Raw genomic sequence first — 12604 nt, forward strand, 5'->3', positions numbered from 1 at the left:
GATCTGTCTCTCCTATGTCCTTATATCCAAACCCCCCTTCTTCGTGTGGATTTCTGTCCTAGAATAAACATATTCACTCTCACTCAATCCTCTCCAGGCCTGCTGGCACTTGAGGCGATGCAAAGGATCTCCGCCTGTTTCATGTCAACAGCTATTCTTGGGGCCATCCCGAGGGACAGCCCTCTCTGCTTTAGGACCCTCTCTACCGTACGTCTCCAAGTCTCCTTGGGACATTCTTCTTCCCATCTAACACCTCCCCATCCCTTCCGTATGATCTAATTCCTGTCGTCTGTTCTCTTCAGGCTAAATTAAAATCCAAAAAAAACATTGATAATTATTTCGACTTATTCTCAGACAGTGAAAAAAATAAGCATTATCCCGCCAATATTTTTTGTGTGTTTTGTTATAATTATCTGTCTCCATTATCTTGTACAAGAGATCACTCACAATTTTCTCCTCATTATATTAGAACATATCTATAATCTGATAATAAAAATAACATTTTAAAATACTATGCTTTGACTGGAACACATAACTAACTGTACGCTTCAGAAAATATTTAATGGAAAACATAATTTATAACATATAGATTATTATAAAAATATACATTAGTGAGTATAAATCTATCAATAAATGGTTTTAAAAAATCAAATTAAAAAGATTCTCATAAAAAATACTAGTCACTCTTCATTGAACACATTAAAATTCTTATTTGGCAGTGGTAATTAACATTGGAAGTATCAACAATTGGAATGAATGATTCACTTAAAGATTTTGATGAGCTTAATAAATGCTATAACAATGTTGTGTTTAAAGAGCATTGTTGAATTTGATTGATCGTGATTGATGAATGATTTTATGATTAAGCACCGAATTGTTTTGTCATTGTAAAGATGTTCGCACTAGAAAATATATTATACATATGCTGTTTGAATATTATTGCCAATTAAAAAATAAAGACAAATTGCATAGTTGGACCATTCATTAACATCCGGATAGAGTTTAAAATTGGGACTAAACAGTATTTTACCCGCTTATAATAAACACCATTATTAATACATTTCGGTATTATGGGGGGGGGGGGGGGGGATAACAAGAAAACAAACAATCGCAATAAATAGCACATTTCGTACTACTCCGTTTGTTTGCCAGTGCTGTACCATATTATTAATTTTTAGGAGAGAAAACCGGTAAAAACCCGGATATAAACTGGGAGGGGGAAAAAACCCCAAGAATATGAGGACAAATCATGAATTGTTATCATAATATGTATGACATGTTGCTATCTTTTGTACGTCTGTGATAGGTGTGTGCGTGTGTGTGTGTGTGTTTGTGTGTGTATGTGTTTTTTTGTTGTTTTTTTTAAAGTTAAACTTCTCTTATCGCATTCAGTTGTGTGTATGTCGCGTGAGAGTGTGTTTTAATATAACTTCACGAAACTCTTGAAATAGAATTATCAGAAAATTATGTACAACAACAATCTACAAAGAACTAATTTCAAAATAAAATGGATATCATGATAAATCAATAAGCGAAGAAAGTTATAATGACATAAATGTGTAATGAATAAAGAAAAGATAGATACATAAATATATTTTTAAAGGATTGATAAGAAATGAATGAATAAATTAATAAGCATGAAAGATAAGCCGTCAATCATTCGAACAAACAAATAGATAGATAAATAAATAAATAAATAAATAAATAAATAAATAAATAAATAAATAAATAAATAAAATTTGAATATTTTAGTTTATTTATAAATGTTGAAACAAAATAATCTGTACTTTCTTATTATACACATTTAATTAAAAAACTAATAATGCAAACCGACGGTTTAAATTATTTCGATTTTCTTACCAGTAGGGCTAAAAGAAAAGACGGCTTTCTAATAATTTTAAAATATAACACAGGGGCGTAATTTATGAATCGGATTATCATCTTATCACTTTCGAAAAAGGAACATTGCATGAACTCGACAGATTGTTAAGAATCGTCTTATTTACTGATCATTCTTCATTGTGGCTATATTATGTTATCTAAATTTGTAAATCTATATATAAGCTCAATATTATTTGATTTAGGATGTTGAAATTTCTAACCCCGAAAAAGTAAGAAAAAATCAAAAGAAAACAAACTAAACTAACCAACAAACAAAAATAAAAGTGTGGGTGTGTGTGTGTGTGTGGGGGGGGGGGGGGGGGGGGGGGGGTCTTCATTAAAAACTTAAATTAATCTGTCAATGTTCTAGTAACCAATCACACGATTAAACTTATGTGTTGTAAGCGGGAATATATTGTGAAAGCCATACAAGTAGCTGCTTCTTTAAACTTTTCCCAATTTTTTTAGTAATAGACGTGTTGTCTCTATAAGTCATAGAGCTCTGGTGGCCATTGTCAGCTTTTGTTATAATAATAATAATAATAATAATAATAATAATAATAATAATAATAATAATAATAATAATAATAATAATAATAATAATAATGATGATGATGATGATGATTAAGATATGACTGAACTAATGAAGACGATTCACATTTATTTATGCTTAACCTTGCCCTCATAATTTTAATACCGAAATTGTGTTCCCGGTGACAAATCGGGGAAATATGGATGCCACTGTAACACATTTACGTATCCCCGCCAAAATTATTGTTGAAAATAATAAATACGAACTGAAAGGACTTTAATATTACCCCCACCCCAGCCTTTTTTTCTTTTTTTTTTTCGTTTATCTGCTTTCAAAAGACAACTTTTGTGAACTTAAAAAAACAACAACAAAAACAAACCATCCCGATTCCCAATAAGTGAATAGACGTCTAGATAAATTCTGGCACAGGTCAAATCAAATACAATAAAATTATATCAATATTGTGTCAACTCTGCTCACAAATAGTTCTGCATGTCCTAACCGCTGGATTAATAAAATTTAAAAAAATTTAAAATATATAAAAATAAACAAATAAATAAAAATATATAAACATTCAATAACATGCCCACCAAGGCGCTATGTCGTGTATATTTAAAACATATTAGTTAAACGGAAAATAATATAAAACAACACCGGGTATTTCTGCGTGTGTATTTATTGGCAGTTGTGTGTGAGTGTATGTGTGTTTATTATTTGTTTTATATTATTTATTTTTAACACAGTACTCGCTGGATTCTAAAATACTCTCAGAAATGTAAAAAAGCGTGCTATAGATAGTATGCGCTTGGCTAAGAAGCTCACAACATTGCCGTCCGGAAGTATAACGGACCAAGACACAAAACTATGTGTAACCTTGAACGTGTATAGTCTGGTTAATACAGTTTAGTGATAATTACTCATAAAAATGGATAGCAAAAAGCAATAACAAAGACCCGAGTGGTGTCAACTTCATTCTATCTATAATCTGAGCATGCTGAATGCGATACTCATGTGAGGTAACCGATGCTTTCGGTCGCCCAGCTTCGGTGTGTGTATCGGTAGAACGAAGATGACGTCACTCAAGCCTTTGTTTTTGTATTTTGCCATCCGCGTTTGTGAGTGATTCTCACTAAACTGTATCAACCACGCTATAAAAGTTCATGGTTACACACAGTTTTGTGTGTTGGTCCGTTATACTTCCGGATGGCAATGTTATGAGCTTCTTAGCCAAGCGCATACTATCTATTGCAGAGTGGGCTGAAACTCGGCACGCTAGAATCCAGTAAGTACTGTATTCCATTCGGCTGAGTTGTATGTTTTGTGTTATTTTAAAAATTACTTTCATAATATTAGACGTCTATAGCCTACATATTTTTTGATCAAGTTCTTTATATTACTGCAGATATCAGTCTCGGGGCTCATTACTTACAAACACAAAATAACTTTTCTAGAGTGATTCTTGGAAGCAATTTAACCTTTAGACAATTCAATAAGTGCTAATGCTGAAATGTATCTGTCTTTGTCACTTTTGACCGGGGCGACATCAACAGTCACGCAGTCCACTTCTCTCTGTATTTGCACATGAGTCAATGGCTGAGGTCTGGATAATGATGGAGGAGGTGGAATTACTTGACCATAATAAGGACTGTATGATGTGTGGTCAGTGATGATATGGCTAAAATATGGCGATGAGTTAAAATTGTCGAAAGACGCACGATACGAAGAGGGCTTAGTTGGAGTGTGCATGAATGACGAAAGATCTCTCACGGCCCCTGATGATGAGGATGATTTGGATGATGATGCCGATGACAACGACGATCTTGATGATATTGTTGAGGCGGATCCGGGATGTCTTGGGGTCAAGGGAGTAAGTGTCACACCAGATTGGTGTGCCAATGGTGGAGACACCGGAAAAACCACGGGAGATGTTCTGGAGGGGGTCGAGACAGAGGAAAATGGAGGGATACTAGGCAATGGTGCGAAAAATACTTCCCTGTAATCTTCTTTGGGAGGGGATGGACTTGGAAGGATTCTAATGGCATCGGTGGAGGTGATTGTAACTGATGCGCTCGAGCTCGATTTCCTCTTTAGAACATCTTTCGGGCTTGTGCTGCTTTGTTTTCTCATGTCTAATGGGATTGTGTCTGACTTCGGCAATAGCCGATCTTTGCATCGTCTGATATATCTAGAGGAGGAAATAAGAAATTGATGAAAAGTATTGATACACAAAGTGATAGCTTGTATTTATCAGTACAATAACGTTGTAAATTGGACTAAGGAGTGGTTGATAGTTGTGGTGTCATAATGATGGAATCTATCTATCTATTTATTTATCCTTCTCTATCTGTCTCTAACTGCCATAACTTTCGACCTATCTAATTCCCTTTTATGACGGCGTATAATAACATTAAGGGCGATGCATGCAGCCTTCTTTTCCAGCAGTTTGTTATGTATAGTATAGTATAGAATAGTCTATATATATATATATATATATATATATATATATATATATATATATATATATATATATATATATATATATACTATATCGGGTGTGAGAAAAATAAAAGGAACAGTTTAGAAGCATGTAGTCCCCAGAGTAAAAATGGTGTATATCTGAAGTTACCACAATCAAACCCATTTATTGAAATTTATGGAAGTGACCAATGGAAACAATTAACAACAGCTTTACTCATCGACTATGACTGAATCACACCTACATGTAAAGCGTTGCTGTTGTCCAGGGACCTCTTGTAAACCGCGTTGAGCACATTTAGTGGATATTGCTCTATATAGAAGCTCAAGTTTTTTTGTTTGTTTGTTCTTCTCCTTATCCATCTTTCATCTCTGATCTAAATTATTTGGTAATGATGAGAATTAAAGGGTATGGGCAAGTGCCATATGAAAACAGAGAATAAAAATTTCGCGGTGTCACACCCAACCTGGGATCCAACTGACACGGCACCCTCCGCCTGGCAGAGAGATAGATAGATAGATAGAGAAAGAGAGAGAGAGAGCGAGAGAGAGAGAGAGAGAGTGTGTGTGTGAGTGTGTCTGTGTGTGTATGTGTGTGTGTGTGTGAGAGAGAGAGAGAGAGAGAGAGAGAGAGAGAGAGAGGTCAACGAGCGGTCGCAATAGCCACAGGCTCAGCCAAGCTGAGGGCGCCGTCAGTAGGATCCCAGTTTGGCTCTCACACCGCGTAATTGTTATTATCTGTTTTCATCTGGCATTTCTCTAAACCCTATATTTCTCATCATTATCTATACAAGTGCCTGCTCCACATTTTTTTCTGATCTAAATAGGTAGTATTTAACATTTAACGAAAATGTTGAAATACATCCCAATCTTTGAGGAAAGGCTATTTGTTTATTATCACACGATTATTACAACAACCGTTTCAACAGAAAACGCATTTAAAAATGATTCATGCTTCACGCTTCGTCATACCTTTCCAGCCACTCTTTCTCCGGCGAATTCTTCAGATCTTGATTGAGCTGTGTCGCTACTTGTTGCAGGTTTTGCTCCGTTCGACTCAGTCCTGCATTGGGGTGGGTGCTGCAGTGTCGATTCGCATGAGTAAACCGACTTGTACAACCTGATGAATGGAATACAGAATTAATACTCCCATGTTCACTCATGTGTCGAAAAGAAAGAAAGAAAGAAATAACGAAAAAGAAATCCTGGAAAATACTTTAGTTGATTTTCATATCACATGGGTCCTTTGTTAAATAATGGTTTATTTATCTCTCTCTTGATATTTCTTTTACGTCTTTTGTCCTCATGCAGAATTATATGAACGCTTTTATGAATAATCTGATGACGCATAATTGTATGGCGGCTTTTTAAAACGCGTACGTGTAAGAAGTATGGCACATTACCAGGGACTTAAAACAGGACTAATGCGAATCCTTCATATGCTACTGCGATTTAATATGTTTCTTTTATCCATAGGCATATAGTAAACATAGCTTTGAATAGAATTAATGATTATGAAATCTGACAAGATAAATTATCACCGTCTTCATCTAGTTGCAAGGACCTGTTTCAAACTTGGAAAAGTCGTTTCTTTTTCTGACCCCTCTGTCCACAACGTAGTGATTGGGTATCTTAGATCTGGCGAGACGATTGTTCTTTTACCGAAACCGGAATCACTCTGAGCCCATCCTCAGTTTTCATAAAGCTGATGATAAAGGTGTTGCTGTTGTAACTACAACAACAACAACAACTTCTACTTCTACTACTACTACTACTACTACTACTACTACTACTACTACTACTACTACTACTACTACTAGGCCCCTACTACAACTTCTGATGATGATGATGATGATGATGATGATGATGGTGATGGTGGTGGCGTGCTGGTGATCACGATGTTGACGATGATGGGGGGAGGGTGGGAGTTGGTAGTGCTGGTGATCACGATGATATTGATGTACGTACCTGTAATATTACAGACAAAAGGTTTCTCTCCTGTATGAAGCCGTTGATGAGTCTTGAGCTGACCACTCTGACAAAAAGCCTTGGTACATCCAGGAAAGTCACACGTATACGGTCTTTCGCCTGAAACAAATTGAGTTATTTAGATTTTAAAAGTATGGCTTTGATAAGGATACGAATTTGTACTCTTGTGGAATGACACTCGTCTTAAGACCTGTAGGTTTCACTTTCACCTTATTTAGTTGTAAAATAAGAACAGCGTGCTCTCTGTCGAAAAACAAAATTGTAATAGCGCTTTACGGGCGTTTTGTCTCGTCCCAAGTGTTGCTGTTTGGGCTATGTGTTCAGATGCGCATAAATCACTACAGGATGAGAGCGGGTTTATGGGAGTACTTCACCAATTAGGCGATATCACTGCTCTGCCCTTCAGGGACGAAACCCCCTTTTTCTTTTCATGTCTGAAGTCTCCGATTGTCGACTCTTAGGTCGACTGTCCACCTTCTCAGAACCATCCATCAACGACCTGTCTTTTGTGCACTACAACAACAACAACAACAACAACAACAACAACAACAACAACTGCTACTACTACTACTACTACTACTACTACTACTACTACTACTACTACTACTACTACTATTACTACTACTACTACTACTACTACTACTACTACTACTACTACCACTACTACTACTACCACCACCACCCTCACCACCACCACTACTACTACTACTACTACTACTACTACTACTACTACTACTACTACTACTACTACTACTACCACTACTACTATAGTCGGCCAATAAACGGATTGTGTCTAAGTGGACAAGGCTACAAGAAACGAACCGATCAGATTTTGCCTACCGCACAAACAAAAAGGTGGGTTGTTTATGGGTCCTTTTCGTGCCTTAGACAAGTTGAGGGTTTACTTCTACAATAGTCCATTAAAGTCATTAATACTAATGAGCCGAATTTTATCTCAGTTTATGGAGAGTTAAAAATGCATGGGCAAATTGTATACCCTTTGGATAGGACGCCAATGATGTGAATGAGGCATGGGCGGTGACAGATATTGTAAGAGTGTTCGTACAAAAAGGACGCTTAACAGACGACTGGTACTGGATTTTGGCTCTATATGGCCTTCTGGGGGAATAAATGAAATACCGTGAAGCGTATTGAGCAGGGTCAATTCGTGGAAATACGCTGTTTAATGTTTCTATTCATAATTTAATTTAACTCTCCATAAACTGGGATGAAATTCGGCTCATTAGTATTTATGGCATTAATGGACTATTATATGTAGAAGTAAACCCTCAACTTGTCTAAGGCACGAAAAGGACTCTTAAACAACCCACCTTTTTGTTTGTGCGGTATTTTCTAGTATAACGCAAACTACTAACAGGTCCAAGTACTCAAATCACTGGAAAAAAAAACCCACAATAAAACGACCCCCCCCCCCCAACAAACACACATACACACACACACGCGCACACACACACACACACACACACACACACACAAACACGTCTTCGTAAGACAATTTAATCAAAGCGTTGATATGAAGCAGAGAGAACCTTGAAATATTACGTCTTAATGTATATGGACGTAGTATTGATAACAATTTGTTATTCCTTTATAATACGCACAAACCAGAAATAGCAAATGAAAGGGACCCCCATGTTTGTCATTATAAAAAAGACACTATCTATATCGGAAATGATAGTTGCATTTACCGATTAAAATACTCCTTACAACCTTTAAAGAGGTAATGGGGTAATATCATAATATGTTTCGACCGCAATATACAAATTCGTATAGGTATAACACCACATAATCCTCCCCCCCCCCCCCCCCCACACACACACACTTCCGAAATCCCAGTTCCAATAATGTAGTAACATAGGTGTATATCTATGTGTAGTAACAGCATTTGTCATTTCCTCTCCTGCTATAAACACAGACCGCGTGGGCAACATTATAATGTAAGTTGGGAAGGGGGGAAAGTAGGAAAATTATTGTCAACGTTGTATATCTTTTACATTTTATCTTATCCCCCCCCCCCCTCCTCCCCAAAAAAAACAAAACACAACAAAAACAAAAAAGAAAAACAACAAATAAACAAACAAAAAAAAACAAAAAAAAAACCTTTAATAACAGAGTTTACTGTGACACAAAGCCAACTGTTGTATCTCCTATCTAACGTTGTCAGCCGCAGCCAACGCGATTGGGTGATAGAAGACATGACCTCCTTAAAATGCCGTGACCCATGCAACCCGAATCTATACAAACACTCGCAAGAGCCTCGGTCGATTGATTTTGTTCGAACGCGACTCAGCAAGTCTATTCTCGTCCTGTCTTGACCCACAACGCCGTCAAAGCAAAATGAGAAATCAACCAAATAATGCTGTGCCCTGGTTTTCCATTTAAATAGAAATGATAGGAACAATACTTATGTGATAACATTAAACAGTACTACTACTATTACTACTACTACTACTACTACTACTACTACTACTACTACTACTACTACTACTACTACTACTACTACTACTACTGCTGCTGCTGCTGCTGTTGCTGCTACCACCACTTTTACTACTACTACTACTACTACTACTACTACTACTACTACTACTACTACTACTACTACTACTACTACTACTACTACGACTACTACTACGACTACTAATAACACTATTACTACTTCTACTACTACCACCACCACCACTACTACTACTACTACTACTACTACTACTACTACTACTACTACTACTACTACTACTACTACTACTACTGTTGCTGCTGCTACCATCACTATTAATATACGACGACGACTACTACTACTACTACTACTACTACTACTACTACTACTACTACTACTACTACTACTACTACTACTACTACTACTACTACTACTACTACTACTACTACTACTACTACTACTACTACTACTACTACTACTACTACTACTACCACAACCACGTCAACCACTTTTACTATTAACTACTACTGCTAGTACTACAACAAACACCTCTACTGATGCTTAGGATAACTAACGGTAACGAATGCAGCTGAAAGGGTTGATAAAGATGACCATCCTAATATCAAATACAAATTAAACGCGACAATATAAAGGCGTGAAGGGAATTGTTCGCTACCAAAAGAAGTAGCCTATGGATAACGCATAATACAAATAATAATATTATACAAACACACACATTATATATATATATATATATATATATATATATATATATATATATATGTGTGTGTGTGTGTGTGTGTGTGTGTGTTCAATGAGGACATTGATTGCTCACTGTGGCACCTTCAGGGGCGGATGCGGCAAAATAAAGGAATGAATAAAAAAAAATGTAACTGATTTTAAAACAAACAAAAACATATTCATCGATTACCTTTTTTTAAAAATAATTAAACAAAAAAAAAAAAAAAAGAATAAAAATGTGATGCTGCTTTGTGAAGTAAATCTTATAAAAACTGAATTACATAATGGATGATCGTTAATTAATACTGGTGTATCTGAACGCATATTATTAACCAGTTAACTGTTGTCATCTGGAAAGACATGTATTTAAAAATTTGGCCAAAAGAAAACAACTGAAAATCGATCGATTTACCTCGTCTCGGAAAAAAAAACCCCCAACAAAAAACAAACTCTCCCAGAATACGGTAGTTAACTGGTCAATGGACTTATTTATCAATGTTTTAATAAAAAAAATATTATTTTCCGTTGGTTTGCGAGTTTTCACATAACAACAGCAAGACGATGAGAAATGAGTAATCATTTACAATACCCTTAGACCAAAGTCTAATCCATTTAGTTGAGAGCATAACGTTATAAGGTGTTCTTCAATGTTTTTGATGCTGCTGACTATTCGTATTGATTGTGATGACGACGACAAAGACGATGTTGATGGTTACATCAATGATAAACATGGAAACAGCATTCTGTAAATCATAATGCTGATAACGATATTGATATGTATCATTATAACGGTGATGATAAAGATAGAAGGAGGAGGAGGGGTAGAATTAAGTGAAGAGGATATTGATTCTTCAACTGATAGTAATAATATATATATATATATAAAATGACGACACCAATCGTAACACTGTAACATTAATACATTACAATATTCTGTAACTTGTTGACCTAAAGAATTATTATTTATTGTTTATTCGCTCTCGTCATCATCACTATCGTTGCTTGTCATCATGTACACGTTTTTTTCATATTGAAGCTTACTTATTAACTATATCATTATGTCAGTCAACCTGCAAATCAAAATACCCGCAGTTCAGAATAAAATATAACTCAAAAGATATATAAACACTATCGTTACCCTCACCCGTATGAGTTCTCAAGTGTGCTTGTAAAGATTTCTCTCTCGGAAAAACTCTACCACATTTGTTACACCGTATTTTTGATCGTGAAGAAGAACCTTCTACCATCAATGTTGTCAGTATATCAGCCCTAGGACGTCCACGTTTTCCATAATCCTTTTCGCGTTTACTACCGAATGTACACATTGTTTTCTTGTTATTATCCTTATGTAGAAGTGATAAGTTATCAATCTTTCGCAAATCCCCAGAATAAGATTTAAAATGTGACGGATTTGTTTTTGGACTTAAATCCAGTGGATGCATTTTGAAACTCCTTCTTACACATTACACGACACATTTAACTGGAGCATGGCTTTAACTCGAGTTCTCATTTAATCATTCATTTGGATCAAGTCTGTACCTGCCATTAGTTTATATGCGCACCGGCTTGTTTATAATTTAATGCTATTAATAGAAAATAGGTCGAGAGAGTTTCCTTGGTCCAATCCAGCCTTGATTCAGAGAAAGCTCGATTGTCGTAGTTATTCTCTCCTACCTAGGTACATGTCGTCTCTTCCCAAGCCATAATATATAAATTTTATTTCATGTTTGTTTAAATAAAATTCTATATTTGATTTTGAGAACGGTGATTCTAAATCCAAAAGAATTATAATAGATTTGAAGGAACGCAGCATGACCTTGACAATAACCTTTGACGTTATTAATTGCTACTCGGGAATCTCCAAATAGGGGAAATTACATCAACGGAAGTGTTTAAAGTTGGTTGCTGCCAGTCCGTCGATCCTCTTAATTTTTCTTTCAATGATATCGGTACTGTGATTAAAAGTATCGATATTAGTTTAAATCATACGATTATAATTTAAGTTTTAAATTATTCTATATTTTAATGGTGCAGCTATTCTGTCGCCGGGTCTTTCTATATAATTCTATGTTTTGAATTGATATTTAATGTTTAAAAGAATAAAGAACCACCGTATGTTCAGATTGTTTCAAATTGGTGTGTACTCATAAAACTTCAATATCCAGTCCAAATATTGATAATCGAAGAATAACAATTTATTTTGTGCGCGAAGCACGCCATCTTGCTGTACTGATCGCTCTTTACGTTTAAGGCCGTAAGGTCCCAATCCGTCTGCATCCTCTAAATTACAGAGGAAAATGGACCAACATTACGGCGTAGCAGTCACCAATAAATTTGCTCTCTTTACTGATGACGATGAGGACCCGATCGAGGCGGTTTTGAAACTCAATGCTCAGAAAGATGAGGAGAAGAAGTCGAAGACCAAGAAACCTGTGGAAGAGGAGGATAAAAAGGATAAAGCAGTAATTCCTCAAAATGACGATACGGAGCAGAAAGAAGGTATGTGAAAATAGTTTGCTCTAATTGTATTG

At 35.8% G+C, this 12604-nt stretch overlaps 2 protein-coding genes across 3 annotated transcripts in view; one reads left to right on the plus strand and one right to left on the minus strand.

Moving 5' to 3' along the window:
- Positions 1 to 2712: 2712 nt before the first annotated feature.
- Positions 2713 to 11606, minus strand: LOC144980624 (uncharacterized). The gene is made up of 4 exons (XM_078928305.1): positions 11218 to 11606; positions 6857 to 6976; positions 5861 to 6008; positions 2713 to 4598 (listed from the first exon to the last, which is right to left on the minus strand). Exons 1-4 carry the CDS (start codon positions 11513 to 11515, stop codon positions 3884 to 3886), a joined length of 1281 nt encoding a protein of 426 aa, XP_078784431.1. The 5' UTR covers positions 11516 to 11606; the 3' UTR covers positions 2713 to 3883.
- Positions 11607 to 11706: 100 nt separating this feature from the next.
- Positions 11707 to 12604, plus strand: part of LOC144980629 (intracellular hyaluronan-binding protein 4-like) — a 32211-nt gene continuing 31313 nt past the window's right edge. Inside the window, exon 1 of one of the 2 annotated variants that reach the window (XM_078928313.1) lies at positions 11707 to 12572. In XM_078928313.1, the coding sequence (XP_078784439.1) occupies positions 12371 to 12572 (202 nt within the window). In that variant the 5' untranslated portion in view covers positions 11707 to 12370. The remainder of the gene's footprint in view (positions 12573 to 12604) is intronic. The other variant, XM_078928309.1, reaches the window with a different exon arrangement.

The sequence above is a fragment of the Berghia stephanieae genome, chromosome 1, assembly GCF_034508935.2.
Source record: "Berghia stephanieae isolate SIO BIC M18660-M18661 chromosome 1, UCSD_Bste_1.3, whole genome shotgun sequence".
In the NCBI taxonomy this organism is placed as follows: Eukaryota; Metazoa; Mollusca; class Gastropoda; order Nudibranchia; family Aeolidiidae; genus Berghia; species Berghia stephanieae.